Here is a 21809-nt window from a genome sequence, read left to right on the forward strand (position 1 = left end):
TTTGATGGCACTGGAGAGCATCCAGACAGAAAAGGAAGGGAACCACTCTGAGTGAGACCCACATTTATATAGCTTTGCCCCTAAGGCAGGCATTCTCAAACTTGAGTGTATATTAGAATCTCTGGAAAGCTTGTTAAAATATAGATTGCTGGGCTCCACTCCCAGAGTTTCTGATTCATTAGGTCTGAGGTGGGGCCCCAAAATTTGCATTTCTAACAAGTTCCCCCATGATGCTAATGATACTGGTCCAAGGACCACACTTTGAGGACCACAAGCAGCTTGCACAGGGTAGGGGTCACTGAGGGACTAAAGCTATAAGCTTATTGGCCTGATGATTCTGAGAAGGAGTTTACAACTAGAGTGGCTGGAAATTGAGGAGAAAATTCTGGAAAGGAGAGAGTCACAGAGTAGGAAGCCCCCAAATATGTGTATAAATTCTCCTCAAATCCTTGGCTGACCCTTGAACTGTACCTGTCCAGGTGATACTCCAAGGAATCCAAAAGGAAAACAACAGCCGATGAGACTGAGCAGATTTCAGTAATTGCCCATCATGGGGGAGACAGAGTTTGGGGTTGAAAGTCTCACCAAGTTATAGGGGTTTGGTAAACAGCCCAAGGTTTCAGTTGAAACCATGGAAGAGGCACCATCTAAGAGTAAAGACTACATTTTTGGCTAAGGCATTTATCTAGTGCTGAGGTTAAAACTAAAATAGACCCATCCTACCAAAACCTAAAAGCAAGTTTTCAGTGATGTGATCCACCAGTAATTTCCCTGCCTATTGCAAGAAAACGCTCATCAGAGGAAGATACCAGAGTCCAACCTCTAGAACATATTCACAGCGTTCACTATACAAAAATTACAGATATGTGAAGAAAAAGAAAAATGTGACCCATAATCAAGAGATAAACCAGTCATTAGAAGCAGACTCGCAAACAACCCAGATGCCAGAATTAGCCGACAAGGACTTTAAAATGACTTTGATAAACATGTTGAAGAGTCTACAGTAAAAGATGCATATACTGGATGAAGAGATGAGAAATTCAGGAGAGATTGGGAAACTGTAAAAAAGAATCAAATGGAAATTGTAAAACTGAAAAACACAGTATCTGAAAAGTGATCCTCCTGCCCCACACCCTCATTCCCAATCCAACTTTCTGCCCCAAAGTTAAACATCTGTAAGTGGGGTTCTTTGGTTGTAAATGATAAAGGCTTTAGCTAGCGTATGCCAGCATGATGAGGCGTAGGGGAGCCTACATAACCAAACTGTGGGGAGGGACAGAGCGGGGCTGGTTTAGGATCAGCTGCCCTAAGAATTCAAACCCCATGAAGATGCTCCTGTTGCTCCTCTCTCACCTCTCTCTGAGAATCACTGTGTACTCTCTCACTGTGAGCAGGCTTCTCTGCGTGGTGAGAGAGACAGCTGAGGTCAGCTCTGGGCTCCTAGCTTCATAGCTCTGCAAGGAAAGAAGTTGTCTTCCAAAGGCACCAGTTAGAAAGATCCCAGGAGAGGTCTCTGATTAGTTCAGTGTGGGTTACATTTGTTCCATGGACCAATCACCATTGCCAGGGTGTGCAGTGTTATCAATGGCTTGGATCAGATGCGCAACCTCAACCAATCACTATGGCCAGGTAGGCAGTTGCCTTTGGAAGGAGAGCAATTCTTCAAAAGGAAAGAGGTAGCATTTATGTAGTAAGTGGGAGAATTAGTGAGCTGGACAGCTGCTTTGTTTTGTGCCTACGAGACCCTTATCAGTTAGGTGTGAATCCTTCCACATCATTTGATGTGTATTACATAGTGTCTAACTGTGGGCTCCCTCAAAGCAGTCGCATTGCAATGATTTGGATGTGAGTAATTTTGGAGGGATGTGATCCAAAGAAGCACGGTGAGGGAGTGGGGAAGTGAGACAGAAAAGGGAGAAAGCCAAGAAGCGTGTGTTAATGAACAGGTTAGCACTTTGGGCAACCAGCGCTCAATCCCACTGCGTCCCGTGAGAGACTGTGTAGAACACACTTCAGAATTGTCCCAGGAACAAGGAATTTGGGGGATTTACCCACAACTCCCGTCCCGCATTGGTTGCAGGTTGCTCCCAGCAGCACACAGCCAGAGTAAGACCTCAAACAGAGAGACACAGGTGCTTGAGGGCAGAGGCTGCCTCGTGTAAGGAAACCCCACTGAAGCTGCGGATCTTTGGGGTGAACTGAGGGGAACTAGGCAGGGCACTAACAGTGCCTGATACACATCTGTAAATCTCTTTACATAAAAAGGATCCTGTTACACGTTATATTATAAGAGTTAATTTTCCAAAGCTATGTTTAAAACTCAAATCATAAGTAATACCCACATTCAGATGTGTTGTAATTCCAAATGGGAACACATTGGTGACCACAGGGCTAATGCACAGATTATAGTTCAATAGTCAGTTCTGCAATAACTAGTTTGCATGTTACATTTCTTATCGAGGCTCTATCCTACTACAGCCATTAGATAGGAGTGCCTGAATCGCTAATGTCTATTTTCTTCAACTGGACTTAATTACCCTTAAAACTGAAAATGAATTTCACTGGTAAGAAGAGGACATTAAGAAGAAAGTTTGATGATGGGTGTGATGAGTTTGATCAGGACCAAGATGTCGAATATCCTACCTCAGACCAATTCTTCAAAGCATCAGCCTCACTGACAATAGTTTATGACAGCAGTGTGCTGAAAATGGTCGTGCAAAGTCACTCAAAGACAAGACAGCGTGAAGGTATTTAGTTGTTTTGGGGAGTCACCTTTTATGGCAATAAAAATTACCCAAGACCTAAATATGTTTTGTGTAGTAAATTTTGCAAATTAGTTTTATAGACCCTGCCAAGCTGCTGTGCCATTTTGAGACTAAACAGAGTGGAGCATGAAAACAAGGCTTTCCATTTCATTCCATGGAAAATGAACAGCTTAATGTTTTTGTAAAAACATATGCAAAGAAGTCTAGTGATGGAAATCACTAGATGCCACACATAAATAACACACTGCCCATGAAGGAGAACATACTATTAAGGAAAAGCTTAGGCAACTTCAAGCTATTATTAGTAAGACCTATTAGTAATCGGGCACCAAGAACATTGAAAGAGTAGGCTGCTGTGGAAGAGCATCAAGAACCACTGTCTGACCACTCGGCCAGAGAGGAATTTGCACATGCACAGATCACACTGGAAATGCACATTCCCTGAGGGCAGGACTCTGCTTTATCTTATTCACAGAGTAAGTTCTCAATAGTTATTGAATAAAGGAATGAATCCAACTTGCTTGATGTTTGAAGATTAAAGTTATGTATGATCTTTACAAACCAGCAAGACCAAAGGACAAATGGTGCTTATTTTAGTAAATAACAGTAATAACAATAAATAATCGTAAGGGCTAATATTTAGTGAGGATTTACCATTTGCCCACACTGTGCTAACCATTTCATGTGAATTATCTCGTGTTCACCTGAAAATGACCCCATAAGGTAAGCGTTATTATCTCCATTTTATAGCCAAGAAACTGAAGCTTAGAAAGGTTAAACAACATGCAAAGATTGCACAAAGAATAATGATAGACAGAATCCAAACCCAGACCCACACTCTTTCCCCGCCACACTCCTCTGCCATTTATGCATTTAGAAAAGTTATTCTGAGGAAGATTTTTTCTTTTTTACTATGCCATGAAATATTGACAAAAATGTAGTAGTGACATTCAAATGATGAGAAAACAATGACGGAGAAAGTGAGAGAGTAGTGGCTTCTATGAAGCTGTGCCTGAGTCAGGGTTAAGCCGTCATTATATGATGCACCCATCCAGCATTAGCCATTATCAAGAAGACAGCATCTTAAAATGCGTTGTATATGTCATCTCAATGATGCTGAGGGGTAGTCTTCACGTTGGAGACGTTCCAGGCATTTTGGGGTCGTTGTAGGGCAATGAGATCCAAATTTTACTTTTTAGTTTTCAGGCCAGAGCAAGATGCTGTTATGACCATTTCAAGTGAGAAAAGGAATTACTCTCTATCTGGCTAAAGAAAACCTGTTATTAGCTAAATACTTCTTTTATTTAAATGAATTAAATTTAAATTGAATGCTGCAGCTGGTCCTTTTACAAACCTGAGCAGGCTGAAGCTGCATTGCAGCACTGAGATTTTCTTGTCATAACAACTTAACATAAAGTGTTAGCAATGAAATCAAAGCCAAGTCATGGCTCTATATTAAAAAATAATTCTGATTTGAAATTTTGCAACCTATCTGACACATTAAGACTCTGAGATATCAGATTTTTTAAATGGCACCATTGACCATCTTAATGGGTTTACAAAGTATATCTGAAAAATATTTTTTGCTGAACAGTGAAGGTAAAAACTAGCAGAGGAACCTTTCATTGACCCCCTTGAAATGGAATCAACTTAAGAATGCGAGCAGTTGTTAGGTATTATTAGTAGTATAACTTTAAAACAGAAAATTCTTATAACTCTTCTTTCAAAGCTTCTGGATTAGTTTCATTGAAGTGTCAGAAAACTATAAGACAAGTTGCTTAAAGACTTACTGTTTGCAAGGACTGTGTTCCTGTGAATCAAGAATTACTCGATGCTGTGAAACAATAACAAAATATAGAAATAGATTCTGACACTAATGTAAAACTGAAACTGACATCCATAACCTCCAACTCCGGATTTCTATCCTTATCAGAGCACATTCATTGTTCCCGCTGATTAATTTTAGATTTCCTTATTTAATTATTTAAAAATCATGAATGTTTCAAGTATACTTTACAGTACAGAGAACAATATGAAAAATAAGTTATCACCACCCAGTTTTAACAAATATCAGCATTTTACCACATTCAATTCCTTTTTAAAAGACGTGTATTACTACAATTACAGAATCTTCTGGTTTCCCTCTCTCACCAGAGGTCACTGCTATCCTAAAGTCGGTGTGTATCCTTCCTGTCCATTTTTTTTTTTAAAGATTTTATTTTTTTCCTTTTTCTCCCCAAAGCCCCCCGGTACATAGTTGTATATTCTTCGTTGTGGGTCCTTCTACTTGTGCCATGTGGGACGCTGCCTCAGCGTGGTTTGACGATCAGTGCCATGTCCGTACCCAGGATTCGAACCAACGAAACACTGGGCCGCCTGCAGCGGAGCGCGCAAACTTAACCACTCGGCCACGGGGCCAGCCCCCTTCCTGTCCATTTTAATACTTAAACCACAGATGTAGATATCCCTAAACATATGTATGTCATGTATAGTATTTTTTAAAATTTTTAACATTTACATAAATGGTATACTGTTCATATCCTTCTGCAACTTAGTTGTTTGTAGTCACCAGAATCTGATGGAAATTTATCTGGGATAATTTGTTTCGTCTTATTTCATTCATTTTTTTCTTTTTTATTGAAGTATGTCTTAGTCAATTCTGGTTACTATAACAAGAATATCATAGACTGGTTGGCTTAAATAATGGACATTTATTTCTCACAGTTCTGGAGGCTGTCAGGTCCCAGATCAGGGTGCCAGCATGGATGGGTTCTGGTGAGGGCCCTCTTCCTCATTTGCTCACACGGTGGGGCAGAGAGAAAAAGAGAGAGAGAGAAAACAACCTCTTTCATGCTTTATAATGGCACTAATCCCATCGTGAGGGCTCCACCCTCATGACCTCCCAACGTCTCCGTCTTCAATACCATCACATTGGGATTAAGGTTTCAACAAACGTGCTTTGGGGAGACACAAACATTCAATCCACGGCAAAGTATAACCTACATACACTGTGCAGACTCTAGTGCAGAGCTGAACACCTCCACCCAGCTCAAGATGGAGACCATTTCCAGCACCCCCCAATTCTTTGTGCCTCTCCCAGTTCATCCTCAGAGGCAGCCACTAATGTGACCTCTAGCAGCATAAATTAATTTTGGCTGTTTTGAACTTTATATAAATGAAATCATACAGTATGCACTTTGAATCTCTTTTATTGTCAACATTGTGTCTGCGAGCTTCATCCAGGCTGTTGCATGTAGCATTGATTTGTCCTTTATCAGTGGTATATAGTATTCCATTGTATGAAGGGAACACCATTTATTGACCTAGGAATGAAATTGCTGGGTCATAGTAAAGGCATACTATACAGAGTTGAGTAGTTGCAACAGAGATCCTATGGCCCAATAAGTCAAAAATATTTACTCTCATTCATTTAACAAACATTTAGTGAAAATTTGTTATGCATCAGACATTGTTCTGAGCATGGGGGTGTGTCATGGTGAGAAAATGGACAGGTATCCCTGTGTTTATAGAACTGGCATTCTTATGTTTTAGTAATATCATGAATTAGTAATCAGACATTATCTGCATGGTTTCTTGCCTATCTGTTGGTGAGATTTTTCTGTTTTGTTTCTAAACATCTGTGCAACCTCTTTCGTGCCATTATAAGAAAATGCACGAAAAGGCAACCATTGCCTTTGTTAACCCCTCATGTGTTAAGCAGGGTAGACAAATGGCTAAGCGTTTTGGCCTGGAAGAGTGGGATTTTCCAAGCATCTCCTGGCACAAATGGTCCAGTTCCTACCACAGTAAATAGCATCTTCAAGTGGAGATTCAAAATCCCTCCTTACTGGCACCTCCCATCTCTGCAGAGTGTTCTTGCAGTGTGTGCCTGTGCGGGATGCTGTGCACTTGTAGACTGGGCTGGGCTGGCCCTGATCCCTGCCAGCAGACAGCCCTGTGAGTCAGCAGTAGTCACCCCCAGCTGCAAGGTCAATATGCAGTAATGCACAGCCTAGTCATAGTTCCTTGGAAAGAATTATTTGTTTAAAGTAAGTTCAGACCTTTTATTATGCTCTCCAAGAAGTTAACTATTCAGAAAATTTCTTCTTCCCCCAACCCACAAAATTAAAGAAAAAACAAGAACTCCAGAAAAATAGGGAACATCTGACTTCCATGAAAGTAAAAAAAAAAAACAAAAAACAACACTCAAAATATCTTTTAAGAGTTTGAAGCTATATTCCCATGTTACTTTTACTCATAACAAGCAGGTGACTGACATTATCCAGGTATGAAAAACCATGAAATAAAAGATGAGTCAGAAAATATTGCTTTCAGTCCAGGTAATAAATGCTTACTTTGAATGTAGAGAAAGAAGTACACACTTAAAAAATTTCTGTCTTCCAGTATGGTATATATACACACAATGGAATACTACTCAGCCATAACAAAGGATAAAATCGTCCCATTCACAACAACATGGATGGACCTTGAGGGTATTATGTTAAGCAAAATAAGCCAGATAGAGAAAGACAAACTCTGACTGACTCCACTCCCATGTAGAAGTTAAATTCATGGACAAAGAGAACAGGTTACTGGTTACCAGGGGAAAGCGGGGGTGGGGGTGGGCACAGAGGGTGAAGTGGTACCCCTACAATATGACTGACAAATAATAATGTATAACTGAAATTTCACAAGGTTGTAAACTATCTTAACCTCAATAAAAAATAAAATAGAAAAAAAATTAATCTCTTCCAGCCCTCATTAAATAAATGCCAAACAAATATTTTAAAACAGAGATTTGGAGGGGCCCTAAGGTCTTGGTTTTCCCTTACCTGAGTCATTGTTTCCTCCACCTAGCCTGGAGTGCCATAAGGGAGGACATTCTTGTTTGTGACTGAATTCCCATTTGTGGAATAAATACATGAGCATAGTGCTTACTCAGCATAATTCCTGGCACAACACAGTAGGGGCTTAATAAACAATTGCTGATATTGCTATTGTTTTTGTTACTTTAATTGTTGTTATCATGATCATTATTGTAGCCAAAGGGAACTTTGGATATTGACCACATCAGCCCCATATATTACAGACTGAAAAAATTTAGAAAACTGACTAGCACCACCATCCCCCCAATTATGCAGGCCAAGAACCTGCAATTGTCCACAGCACCTCCACTTCCCTCATCCCTGACAAACAGGCCACTCTGCCTTCTAAAGTTCCCTTTGCTCCACCCCAGGACCATCATCCTAGTCCAACCTGTCGTCATCTCTTGTCTTTCATGGCAGAACTTCTGACCGTCTGCCTCACCCACCAGGCCCCTTCACCTGGGGACCATAGTGATCCTTTCTTTCTTTTTTTTTTAAATTACTATTTATATATATATATATATTTTTTAATTGAGGTAACATTGGTTTATAACATTATATAAATTTCAGGTGTACATCATTATATTTCAATTTCTGTGTAGATTACATCATGTTCACCACCCAGAGACTAATTGCCATCCATCACTGCACACATGTGCCCTGTCACCTCTTTCACCCTCCTTCCCTGGTAGCCACCAATCTAATCTCTGTGTCTATGAGTTTGTTTGTTGTCGTTGTTGTTTTTATCTTCTATATATGGGTAAGATCATACGGTGTTTGACTTTCTCCCTCTGACTTATCTCACTCAGCATAAAAGCCCTCAAGGTCTAACCATGTTGTCACAAATGGCAAGATTTCATCCTTTTTTATGGCTGAGTAGTATTCAACTGTATGTATATACCATATCTTCTTTATCCATTCATCCCTTGATGGGCATTTAGGTTGTTTCCAAGTCTTGGCTGTTGTGAATAATGCTGCAGTGAACACAGGGGCGCGTGTATCTTTATGCATTCATGTTTTTTTGTTCTTTGGATAAATACCCAGCAGTGGAATAGCTGGATCATATGGTAGTTCTATTCTTAATTTTTCGAGGACTCTCCATACTTTTTTCCATATATGGTGATCCTTTCAAAATGCAAATTTTAATAAAACACAATTCTTATTATTACAGAAGGACATGTTCAATTTTAATTAATTAAAATTTTTTTAATTTTAGGTAAATTTAATTTTCAAAATTTAAAACTTTACATTCTCCCCCAGAGATCGCCACCATTCATACTTTAGCATATGTTTGCCCCACCTTGACAACATCTGTCACAATTATAGTTTTACATTTATTTGTATGATATTTAAAACAATGGGTATCCTCCCCAAAGGTGATAAACTCCCTAAGGACAAGGACCTTGTCTGGTTTCCCCCAAGTGTAGCCCCAGTTCCTAGAAGAGTGGGTGACACATGTTGCTAACTTAACAAATATTCATTGAGTGAATAAACAAAGTCAGTCTTTGAAAAAGTAAACAATAATTGAGGTGTATTTTGGGGTGTGTGAGCCGCTCACACCAGCCCTCTTTCTTAGAATTAATTCCCCAACCCAGTGGGTTAGTTCATGATAATCACGTATGTAGTACATGACTCCACCCCCCGATAATTGATTGGGTCAGGGTAGACACATGACCAGAGTTGAGCCAATCAGATTATTTTTCCTGGGAACTGGGATCTGGACTCCAGTGGCAGCCAGTGAGTCCAAGATTTGTCTGGAACCGAGGGACTGGTAGACGCTTGGGCGGTGGCGGACTCCTGCTGTGTGGGTGAAGAAACAGAGAAAAACAGTCTGCAGATAGAGAAGAGTAAAACAGACACACAGTGCTAAGCAGAGATAAGAGATGGAGAAAAGTATCTTGTTCTCCAAGATTTGCTGCTTCCTGGTTCTCCTCCGAGAAGCCCAGATGTCTGTGGAAAATGAGACACCGCTATATATTGGAAATAAAGCTCTCTCTCCTTTTTTAGCTGCCTCAGCTGAATTTCTAGTGCCTGTAAACCAAACAGTCTTAACTAAGACATGCGCTATTCATATATTAGGTGGTAAAATTAATCAAAGTGATCACAATAATCTGCCTGGGGCAGCACCTTGTGGATGACAGTCCAAATCCTGGGCAGATTCACCGAGGTGGGAACACCCAGCCTACTGAGGCTTCCTCTGCCTGCTTGAGCCTCTTGGGCAAGAAATGAACCAACTACAGGGATATCTTCTGCTTGAGACAGAAAGGGCAGGATGCGAGCTGGAGCTATACTTGACTTTGAGAGTCTTGAATCTTTCACCTGAAACAGACATATGGATTCAAACAGGATGAAAAACAGTAATTTCTATGACATTTCTGAATAGAGAATTGGAAAAAAAAAAAAGCGGGGGGGGGTATCAAACCAAAATCAGACTCATATTTTTGGTTATTTGTGGTTTCAGGCTATTTAAAGAGACTGCCTTTGAATTCCCCAAGGGAATTTTTTTTTTCTGTTCTTTTTGTCAGCCAGTGGCCAACTAAGGGTTTGCTGGCTTCTGGAAAATCCAGGGGATTTTGAAAAAGAAAATCTGTGGTGGCTTATGGTTAAATGGAACTATGCAGACTAATCTTTTATACCAAGATGATGCTGGTAACCCCCTACCAGGCAGGAATACACTTGCCGCATGATCAGTAGTTGAGACAGATGTATGAAACCATCCACACTCTCATGCCTAAAGGTCTTAAAACACAACGTGCTAGTTTGGGGACCAGATGTCTGGCCAGTGTTAGGGACGCAGCCTGGAGTGATGGAATAATTTTCCTCTGTGACTCTAATTGTGTCCTTGGCCTCTTTGGCCAAGCAAGTTACCAGATTTCCCTCCGGTGCTGTAGGGGCACAGTCATTTGCTAAGGCTGGACCTTGAAGTGGTTCGATCAAAAAATTCTGCTCCATTTGGACCCTCCCCAGAGTCAAGGCTAAGACTGGAGGCTGAGACTCTCAATGGCATCATGTAAAGAAGCCTGTTGAGATTTTGCTGATGAACTTCTTGTGTGGGGAGTCAGAGAGAGGCAACTTCCACCACCTGGTGGTTTGGCCAGGAGGAGGGGTGTGTTATTATGGCTGCAATTAGTAAGCAGTGGGGCTGAACAGACAGGGCAGAGCTGGTGCCTCATTCTCGTCTCATTCCCAGCAACCAAAGAGAGGAGAAGTCTGGCCAGCAGTTTACTTTCCCCTAGAGAAAATGGAAGTTGGCCTCACTGTCTACTCCAAATTGAGGAGGAACCATCCTCAAGACACTCCCCAAACAACTCAATTAAGGCTGACCTGAAAGAGAGAAAGAAAGAGAAGGAGGAGAAGAGAGAGAAGAAAGAAAAAAGCACAAGGGCCCTGGACTGCTTGTAGTCTATGAATTGGCAGGTTATTTGTGCCAGGCCCTCCTGTTTGTCCCTACCAGAGGACAGCTAGGGACTGAAAGGGACACTGCAAGGCCAGCTGCTGGAGGTGAAGGTGCTAAAACCACTTTGGCCAGGAGAGGGCCCCAAATTTCCCTCCAATTTGCACATTTCTGGGTAATAGTCCAGTTAGACCTCACTTTACATAATAGTTATCCACCATCCTAGAGTGCAGAAGGGACCAGAAGGATCACCAGAGACCCAGAGATGGGAAGTGACTTCAAGGTCACAAGGCTGGGTTGTGGTTGAGTGGGACTAGAACCCAGGCTGGGTAAGTCCTGCCTCTGTTAACTCTTCTTAGGCATCACTTTCAGCAGCAGCACCTACAAATCTGTTGAGATCCCAGTAATTTTAAAAGACAAGCCATTTACTGAGTGCCTGGCACGTATAAGCCCGGTGCTGGGTTGGGTGTGTGTGTCAGGTGGCCGAGGCGCTGAGTAGGACAAGATGGTGCCAGAGTCTAAGTTCATGGTCCTCAACACCCTCACAGGCTTCTTACTGGTTTATAATGCACAACCTAAGCACAACAAAGTTAAAAAAACAATAAAAGACGTAAATAAAAGTTCAATACAGTAGTGGCTGAGCTGTCCTAGGTCAATGTATGATTAGTAACCAAATGAACAAGCACCAATTGCCATGAACTTCCTGTGGAGGAAGTGAGAATTATACTGTGCCTTTGTTTAGCATTTGACTGTTTTCAGTGCTTTCTTGTATGTTGCCTTCTTTGGGGTGGTCACGAAGACCACATGGGAAAGAGGGTGCATTTGGGGAGCTGATTTGCATGTGCACAGAGGATCGTGGAGACACCCAGGTCCCTGCCATGGAGGAGTGTCCTGCCTCCATTGCAGGGTGTGATTCTTGTGTGAATGAGAATTGGAATGAGGGTCTCTAGGGTTCGAGGGAGGGCAAGGTGTTTGTAAATGCACTAAGTGTGCCCTTTAGATGAACTCCTCCTGCCTGTGAAGAGGCTCATACACTTGGTGGAGGAGAAGACAGCTGGTCTGGGACAGCCTAGCTGTGTGGCATCAGGCAATTTGCTTAGTTTCTTTCAGCTCAGTTTGCTGCTCTGTAAAACTAGAGGAATAAATAACCTCTCTGGTCCCTTCCAGTAGGAAAATTCTTTGGTTCTAAGCATTCTACAATTATCTGTTTTTGAAAAATCAGATTTTCAGGTATCAGTCAGTTTGCATCTTTATTTTGGGTCCTCTTTCCCTTATTCATCCTAAACTTCTGGGGGTCTTTTTAGGATTATATTTTCTCATTTGAACTCACACAATGTCCTTGGATTGGAGTCATCCCCAGCTCATTGATGGAGGTGGCAAAACAGAGTTTACCTACACCTCTCCAGCACTACTGGCTCCTTCAGCAGATGTTTTCAACACAGACTACTCAGTGTACCCATTATGTGCCAAGCATGCTGGGCTGTTGAATGGATGAGACAGTCCTGTCTCCAGGGAGCCTTCAGGTGGTCTCAGTCATTTCTGGGGAGTGCAGGCACGTGTGAGACCCGCAGGAAGAGTGTATTGAACAGAAAGGAACGCTGAAGCCCTGTTGGGAAGGACTCCTACACGACGGTGAAATGTACCCCAGAAAGAAAGGTGAGCCTGTGTCATTTTATATTTACAGCCTCTTGGACACATGGCCTCAGGAGGAAAAAGAGCTTTTCTCCCACAGGTATAAATAACTTCCACCCAACTAATCCTGAGATCTCAGCACCATGGGGTTGGAGTGGGTCTGGCGCTCAGCTGTTTCCTCCAGGTGAAGTAATTCCAGAGCACAGGGGAAGCGGGGAGTACCCAAGTTGTGCTTCGAGACCACAGACTTAAGAGATGTCAGGTTGTCTGGGGTTTCTTTGGCCGGAAGAAGGCCGTCACCTTGTAGGTGAGCACTGAGTCACTAGGACAGCAAGGGAGCATGGAAGCCTTCCTCTCTCTTCCAGATCTCTTTGCTTAGGGTCATGCTTAGTGTGGATCCCGGTCCAGAAGAAGGAAGGTGGGTGGGAAACCAATAGTACCTCTTAGGGGAGCCAACTGCTCTGACTTACAAGGGGATGCAAGCCAAGCCAACCCCCCTCCTCTTCTGTTCCTCCAACAGCTGAACACCAGCTCCACTCACCAGGGGCTTCTCAGGCTTAATCCGCACTTCCAGAACACCTTGCCGTCCACAGAGGAAGAGTGGCCAGGTGCCATTATGAACCCTCTACTGTGAACCCACAGGCTGTCTTGATTCATCATCAGAGGCCCTCCCAGGTTCCTACAGTCCAGCCTTCCCTGGAGGGGACCTCAGTGCTGAGGACCTGTCCCCACTCTCCCTCCCACCCCCACAGGGAACAGGCCTTGCTTAGGGCATGGTGTCTTATTTCCTCCTTTTCCCGTCACTGAGCGCCACTGCCAGGTCACCTTCTCCCAGGACACCTGCTCCAGCATCCACAGTGGTTTTCTATCATCTTCTCTGAGAGAGAAGCCCTGTGCCATGTGTCAAGGTCCCTCACAACCTGGACCACCAACACTTATCCTTCTCCTATGTCCTTCTCCTGTGCCTCATCCTCTTCCCTGACCCTTCCCCCAGTGGACACTGTCCTCTTGGTCCTCTGCCTGTCCCCAGCTGGTTCAGGCTGCAGGTTGCTCATGTTCTCCTCGCTCTGCCTTTTCTTCTCCCCTGATCATTCATTCAGTGGATTCGTGTAGCGTGGCTCCTACTGTGTTTAAGGTGCCATGCTTGGCTGGACGAGGAGTGTGAAAAAGTACAAGATAACTTACAGCCAGTCCTTGGGCACCAGGTGCTTTCAGAGGAAATGGGGTGTGGGATGGACAGATACACACATGTCAAAGCAGCTCAGGGCAAGTGCTGCTGGCTTGGAGGAGTTCCGAGGACGCAGAATATTCCAAGGTGCTCCAAACTCTGCCCATCCTCCAGGGCCCTGCACAGACACAGCCCCTCCCTGAAGCTCTCCTTGATTATTCCAGGCCTCCATTTTCTGGAGTCCTAATGCACATTTTATTAGATACAGTCTTAATGGTCTCCCCCTTTCTCAGCTGGACTGTCTGGTCTTTTGAGGGAAGGGACAAGCATCTGTCTATTGGATTCAGTTTTCAGTTCCATAAACATTAACTGTCTCACTCTCTTCTGTCTCTTAGTGCCTTGTGAATGAGCACAGAATAGGTGCTCAATAATCCTAAAATTCTGGAATTTTAAAGAAGAGATTTTTTAAAATATTTATTTTTAAATATCAAAATCCATACATGTTCATTAGGAAGAACAAAGAACTCAAAAATGTCTCCATAGAAATAACTACTGCTAAGAGTTTGGAGTGTATATAGAAGGGAAGCTTAAAGGACCTTCTAGTTGAGCACCCACATTCTACAAATGAGGACCTTAAGGTGACCCTAAAGCCTGAGGCATTGAGTGATTTGCTCCAGGTCAGATACTTAGTGGCACATTTTGGCATTCTAGCATCCTTTCCCAAGAAGACTGGAGGAATAGTGGGATACTGTGCACCAAGCAAATGTGTGAATCAAGTCTTAGATGGGTACAGGGGTTCTGACAGTGCAGAGAAGAAAATGTGAACACAATAAAGTCATAAAGCTCTTTGCCCCCATTTTCGATGTTTCACATTAGTCCACAGTCACAAAGCTTTATTGTGACTGTGAAACAATAGGATTAGTTGTGAAAACACTACCTCTTTAAATATTTGAAACTAGAATGGAAAAAATGTTGAAATACAGGGGGTGGGGGGGGTGGGGGATAGGGGTGTAAATTGAATTAAATAGTAATTGTACTCCAAGTCCAGAGACTGACAAGTGGCTTGGAAAGTTGGTTTTCCAGACCAGAGGGAGAGGCGGTGAGAAAGCCAGAGCCTGGGGCCAATGACGAGCTGGCCCCCAACCCAGTGGATTTTCCCACCATTGTGTGCTCCCTTCCCTCCTCGCCACCAGGGGAGGGTCCCAGGGGAGCCCTGGGCTTAAGGCAGTCGTGTTATGCAGTCTTGTAACCTGGCTGGTAAATGATGTCACGGGTTAGTTACACAGGCCTAGATCGAAAAATGACTCAGGCAGCGGATCGATCACATTTCCGGGGAGAACTCACCCTCTGTGACCCTCAGCGGGGCAGGTGGTTTATCAAAAGAGGCTCCGACTTGAAGGGTTTAATGCTGGCCCCTTCTCCATTCCCGTCTCCTCCTCAGGGGGCCTGGGCAGCAAGAGCAGGGCAATAAACTACTTTTCATTAAAGAGATCTGGGGGAAAGGAGTGGGAGGGGGACGCAAAGATGGGGACAAAAAGGCACAGATCCGCTCCAAGACCGAAGGCCAGGGTGGGTACACTTCCCCCCGCCCCTCCTCCCTCCGAAGCCACCCTGAGTTTCTGTGCCCGGCGAAGTAGCCCAGTGTCGCGCCAGGCCGCTGGCTGCGCTCTCGGCTCGGTGGGGGCGCGTCGGCCCGCCCTGGCCTCTCGGTCCGGGCTGCAGCCCCCTCCCCGCCGCCCCGAGCCCCTCCCCCGGGCCTGGAGCCCCTCCCCGCGCGCTTCCCCTCTCTCCCCTCCCCTCCCCTCCCTTCCCTTCCCTGCCTGCCCGGCTCTGCCTCCGCCTCCTGCGCCCATAGCCTCCGCCAGCGCCGAGCCCCCGGAGCCAGAGCGCGGCGAAGGGGCGCCGCTGGCCCCTCCCCAGCGCGCTGACAGCAGGCTCCGGGGCCCCCGCCCCGTCCCCTCGCCGGCGGGACACACCCCCGCCCCTCCTCTGCTCCGCCAGTTCCCGCCGGACCCACCGGGCGGCGGAGAGAGCGGGCGGACGAGCCGGAGAGCGGCAGCGGCGGCGGCGCCGCAGGAGGAAGGGGCGCGCGGCAGGCCCACGGGGAGCCGCCCCAGGCGCACCGGGCCCGCTTGCCCCCCGGGACCGTCCCCACCCCGGGGCCGTACCTGTGGGTGCCGGGAGCCCGGGCAGCAGCGCGCTGGGCCAGGGTGGCGGTGACCCTGGGGACCCGGGAAGCAGGAGAAGGAGCCGGAGCCCTACCGGGATGAGAAGGTGACGCCGCCGGGGGGCGCCACTCGCTTTGTGGGGGAAGATGCTCGCCTACTGCGTGCAAGATGCCACCGTGGTGGACGTGGAGAAGCGGAGGAACCCTTCCAAGCATTATGTGAGTACTGTCCCGACCGACCCCTGCAGGGGGCTGGCCAGGGCCCCCCGGGAGGCCCCCACCCCCGGGTGGCCCCTCGCCCCTCCCCGCTCTTAAGTCCTGAAGCTAAATGCCCGCAGGGCAGCCCTCGGCTGTGGAGTTTCTTCACAGGGCTGTGATCTGCAGGGAAGCCTTTTCTGTCCTTCCTCTCCACTCCTCCCCCTGCTCCCCCCCAACCCCTCGGTCCCGTTTTCTTTTTTTGGCATTGGAGTTGGCAAGTGGCTGCCCTTGTCTGTTACAACGGTGAAGTCATCTGTCCGCCTGAGCTTTGATGGATGGTGGGGGGAGCGTTCGTCAAACCCCCGCTGTGAAGCTCCGTCGGGAAAGAGCATCTTCCTGGCCATCCCTGGGGGCTCGGGTCGCTCACGCTCAACCAGACCCAGAAGCTTTCACAGGTTTGCCCAGGGGAAGGCAGCTTCGCGCTCTCCTCTCACCTTAGCCCCGGTCTCTGCCTGCGTAGGTCTGGATCTGGGGGCACAGGGAGGCCGCCGCACCCCCTGCCCCACTCCACCCTCAGCCCTGAGCTTTGATTTCCTTCTTAAAGTCATTGCATCCGTCGGTGTGAGAAGAATTGTGGCTTTTCCTTTTATCCCTCCTCTGGACGTGACCCTTAACCGGGTTCATTTCCTCTTAAGTGATGCTCCATCTCCAGACACGAGGAGGCAAATGTTTGCTGTGGTCTCAGAGGAACGGCTGGCTGCCCCTCCCCCTTCCTTCCCCAAACTTAATGAGAAGGGGCTAAGGTTGATTGAGCCGAGCTCCCGGGTCTGTGTGACACGTTTGCCTTTCATCTCTGCCTGTCCTGTCTTCCCATCCTTCGCACCTTTGGAAGTAAACACTGTGTCCTTGATGCCTGAGGACGGCTGTCTGAGTGGCTTTGCTCCTGTACTTGAGGTAGAAGAGACAGCCGGGCATCCAGAGCAGAAGGACTGCATCTTATTTGCAAATTAGGTACTTAAAGGAGCATTTAGAATGCTCAAAGTATTAATTTTAACAATTAAAACAGGCTGTTGGTTGCTGCCCTAGACTGCACATGATCTCTGAAATGCCTTTCATTTCCCCATTGCAAGGGGACTGAGGTTCGTGCTAATGTCGGCCTGGGGCTAGGCTTTCTGTCTTTATCACCCTTAGCTCTGAACGCTGGTTTCTTTATAGTGAAATAAATGGGCCTGGGCTCAGGCTGAGGAGCTAACCAAGCCGTCTGGTTCCTGACAAGACAGGGAGGTGGCTGCCTCTGGGAGAGTCGTTCCTTTTGTATTATCTGGGTCAGCAGGCATCTTCCCCTGTCGTTTCAAGAAAGCTCTTTTTGAAGGACTTGGGTCACCATGTCGTCACCTTGCTCTGGGGACAGATGTCCATTTGCCCATCCCAGCACCTATTCTCAAGTCAGCCTTCCTAACCTCTTTTCTCAGATGTTGCAGGCTGAGTTTCAGGGGTTCTCTTTTCTGGTCTTCAGTTCAGGTTGGCACTGCTTTCAACAGATGGCACTCTCTGCTCTGACACCTAGCCAGGTGCTTTTCTGGCTCTGGAGTTTAGGTGAAACATCAGATCTTGGCTCTGACCGTTCATGTTCAAGATTACAGATGTAGGACATCCTGGCAACAAGGTAGAGGTGTTGCTAAAGTGACCAGGGACACAGAGCAGGCAGTATTCAGAGGTGGTTAGTGCTGGGGCTCTGGGTTAGAGTGTCTTGTTCAAAGCCTGGTTCAGCCACGAACTAGCTATGTGACTTTGGGCAAGTTATTTAACCACCGTGGGCCTCAGTTTCCTCATTTTTAAAGTGAGGATAATATCTACTTCATGGTTGTCTGGAGAATTAAATGAGATCATCCATGCAAAGCACTTAGGCCAGTTCCTGGCACGTAACAAGCCCTGGTTAAATTATGGTAGCTTGTTATTCGTGAGATTCTGACTAAGAAAGCACTTTTGAAAAGCAGCTATTAATGGTCTGGCAAAAAGGAAGAAAGATTTTGGGTTTTAAGATTGATAATAACTTGTTCTATGTGAAAACACAAAAGAAGTCCTGTCCAGTTCTCTTGAAATGATCATTTCCTCCCTTTTTACAGACAAAGTGTTTCCCGGGACATCTCCACTTCCCGTGTAAGAATCAGTGACATTATGTTTGGGGCAGGGACTGATGTCAGTGAACAGATAGGGCCATGCAGAGCCATAACTAAGGCTGAGGAAGGGAGTTAAAGGAAATGTTATACGTTCTGGAATGGTGGAGCTGACAGGGACCCGGGGACTTGTCAGGCTCAGCCCCCCATTTGACATATGAGGAAACTGAGAACCAGTTGGGGTAAAGTCACTTGCAACACAGCTAGTCACAGCACCCGGGTCTAACTGGCCTTTTGCCCGTGGTGTGGGTTTTGTTCATCGAAGTCCAGTAGGGGTTGACTAGGAAGACAAATATCTGGTGGTAGCAAGAGGTTCCTACACATTTGGGGCAGTAATGCCTAGCAGAAGGTGGGGGGCCCAGTAAGAGAAAGTGTCGGTGGGGCCAGCAGGGGCAGGAGGAGCAGGTTGGGGCAGGCTTGCCTCTGCAGCTTAGGCGCGCCTTCTCTCTTGGCCCTTGCACAGGGGACACTACATACCAGGCGGGTAAGGCACTGGCGCGGGTAGCTGGCAGGACACACTGCAGCCAAGTCGCATATGTTCTGGAAGCCCTCTGCACTGGAGAAGCATGCCTCCTTCCAGCCTCTCCTCCGCTGATGGTGAATTCTGAGTCTGTGGTTTGGCATATTGCAAAGCAGAGAGGTTTATGGGATGTGCACTTTAGCTTTAGCTCGCTGATGAGAGGCCTGGGGCCCAAGGGGGAGGGGCTCTGCTGGATCCAGAACGCTGGGAACACACTGCAAAGGTTCTCTCAGGACATCCAGCAAAGAGTGTGCTCTTCCCCATGATGAGGGGGAGCTGCCTAGACACCGAGGGGCTTGTGCTTTTGGTCCATTTATGAAAAGCAGGCAAGTGGCCTCCATCGTTTGGATGGTGCTGTCAGCCCTTGGCTTCCTTCCTCTCTGCCAAGCCCCTGCCTCGGGTGGGGTTAGAGGAAGGTGGGCAGCTGCTGTGTAGACCAGGCTCCCTGGCACGGAGTTGAGCTTCTCTCTTAGCTTTTATGAGCTGCCACTGGAAGAACTTAGGTAAACTGGCTTTGACCTCAGACCACTTGTGTTTAAAATGGTCCTGATGATGCTGGATGCAAACTGCAGATACCTTCATTTGAAAGTTTTCCATAAGGAGACGAGTTCAGGTCCACATAATTGTTTGCACTCATGTGTATGTGTCGTTGTGTGTCAAGTCATATGGTGTTGGAGAGAAGCTTGTTTATCTAAAACAAACAAGAAATTGTTTGTTTGGATTTGGGAGGCATTGTGCTTTCACAGTCATTTCCTTTCCTGATTGTTTATTTCAAATACCAGTCATGAACGCTCTGATCCTCTACAGGACTCTTTAGGGAGTGCAGATAATAGCCAGTGTTAGCATTTACCATTGATGATGCCAAATGCTTAACAGGCATGATTTCATGTGAATCCTACAGCTCACTGAATGTACCCTACCATCGGGTGGGGTCTTGGATTCCTTTATACAGATGGGTTAACTGAGTTTTGAAGAAGTTAGAGATTGCTCAGGGTCTCTCAGTTAGTACAAGGCAGATCCAGGTAAACTCAGGTCAGTTTACCTCCAAAAGAGGAATGAACCTAAAATGGGGCTCTTCTCCTAAATTGGAGTCTGGTTGGGGAGACCAGCCTGCATGACTGTCAGTGAGCAATGCAGGGTGGTATCTGAGGACTGCCTCACTGTGTGGGACATTCGCCTCGTGCCATGGAGGTGAGCAAGTGGCAGGCAATGGAGGCAGGTCACTGTGAGGCAGGAGGAGTAGAACAAATCCAGGATGATATCTGGTCCCCAGTGATGCTTATGGTGATAAATTAAGGACTGACCCTGTGGAAATAATACATTCTCCCTTGTGTTTAGATCATCACAGATTTTGGTCTTGGTCCTGGGAGCTACATTTTTAGGAATTGGCCCCAGACCCATTCATTTCTGTGTCCTTCGTTTTTTTCTCTGAGCCCTTCGGTCGTGGATCCAGCCCCAGGGGAGGAAGCTGTGCAGCTGCAGCGTGCAAAGGGTCTTCTCAGTGCCAGTTCCATTATGGAATGAGTGGTGCTGGGCAGATCAGGGTTTGAATCCTGCCTCTGGCTATTCCTAGCTGTGCAACCATGGGCCAGCCACTCTGGGCCTCAGTTTCCTCACCTGTAACCTCACAGGGCTTTTGGGAAGTTGACCTGAGATAATTTCGGGTAAAGCTTCTACTTAGGACTGGGCCCCCATCATGAGCACTCAACATGGACTGTTTGCATCTGGTGTTCCTGATCACCAAAACACGGAAGTACATTTAGGACCTGATAGGTGAGGCTGAGAGAAAAGGAAAGACCGAGGCAAAAAAGGAAGGCCCAGCTGTTCGTAGTCTGATGGGAAATTGGGCTACATGCCCCATGGAAAACACCCAACATACGAGAGAAACAGATAAACAAGGAGCAGCTGTTCAGACCTGGAGGGCTTCCTGGAGCTGATCTAGTGAGGGCTTCCTGCTAAGTTGGGAAGGAGAAGGGAAGGAACATGGGTTGGGGGAGAGGAGCAGAGAGGTGCTCCAGGGAAGGGCAAGGTCAAATAGAATCCTGGCCCCAAGGCCAGCGCCACATGTGGGTTAGCACTCTCGCCTGCTTTCTCTCTCCCTCTGTCACACACACAGCAGGAGAACAGTTTCTTCTTCTCCTTCTTCTTCTCCAAGGAGGGAAGTGATCTAGGGGTGATTCACAGGTCTGACGAGTCTTCTCGCTCATGGAACAACCAACCACATCCTTCAAGGCCGTTGGAACGGGGCGCACAACCAGCCATTTATCATGGCCCTTTTTAGAGCTGAGTGAGGGTTTCTTAGGGGCAAATCAGGATTGGAATCACTGTGTGTGGTGGAAGGCAGAGGGGAGGGGATGGGAAGGGAAAAATAAACCTATTTGATGTCATAGGAGACCGGTTCCAGCTCCAGAAATATAAGCGTCAGCTGCTGCATTTTCCAAACAGATATTTTGGGGCCAGCTTGCATTAATGGCCAGTTGAGGCTCTGAATTAGAGGAGCGTTGTTAGGACTTCTGACTTTGGGTTTGCACAGCAGTCCCCTGGAAATTGCCTTCTAATTTCCTCAGCCTGAGTCACTGACCAGACTATTTCTTGGCCAGAAAAAGTCTAACAGGCAACTCTGTTCTCTTTTGCCTCCTAATTAAACAAAATAAAACAAATAATAGCGTTATGCATATGGTAGTCACACTTATTCCTCTTGAGTTCTGAGAATCCAGGAAGGGGATAATGGGTTAGGACAGGGATCCAGGTGACAGGAAGGACAAGGGGCGTGTGTGGGAAATGAGGTGGAGAGTCTGGCTTTGGAAATACGTTCTGAGCCAGGGCCAGAGGTGTTCTCCGCCATGGCAGTTGCCAAAAATAATGGAAGCATCCAGCAGAGTGATCAGCGATTCAAGAGGCGGATTCCCAGAGCTGTGTGTGA

General features: G+C 46.2%; 1 protein-coding gene and 1 long non-coding RNA gene across 3 annotated transcripts in view; one reads left to right on the top strand and one right to left on the bottom strand.

Moving 5' to 3' along the window:
- Nucleotides 1-1356: 1356 nt before the first annotated feature.
- LOC123278579 (uncharacterized) lies at nt 1357-16131 on the bottom strand. The gene is made up of 4 exons (XR_006516019.2): nt 15993-16131; nt 15169-15270; nt 4556-9949; nt 1357-1454 (listed from the first exon to the last, which is right to left on the bottom strand). It is a non-coding gene; the product is annotated as an uncharacterized lncRNA (long non-coding RNA).
- SH3PXD2A (SH3 and PX domains 2A) overlaps nt 16073-21809 on the top strand; it is a 245523-nt gene continuing 239786 nt past the window's right edge. For both annotated transcript variants that reach the window (XM_044751533.2, XM_044751534.2), the window contains exon 1: nt 16073-16210. In XM_044751533.2, coding sequence (XP_044607468.1) covers nt 16139-16210 — 72 coding nt within the window. In that variant the 5' untranslated portion in view covers nt 16073-16138. The remainder of the gene's footprint in view (nt 16211-21809) is intronic.

This window comes from Equus asinus, chromosome 2, assembly GCF_041296235.1.
Source record: "Equus asinus isolate D_3611 breed Donkey chromosome 2, EquAss-T2T_v2, whole genome shotgun sequence".
In the NCBI taxonomy this organism is placed as follows: domain Eukaryota; kingdom Metazoa; phylum Chordata; class Mammalia; order Perissodactyla; family Equidae; genus Equus; species Equus asinus.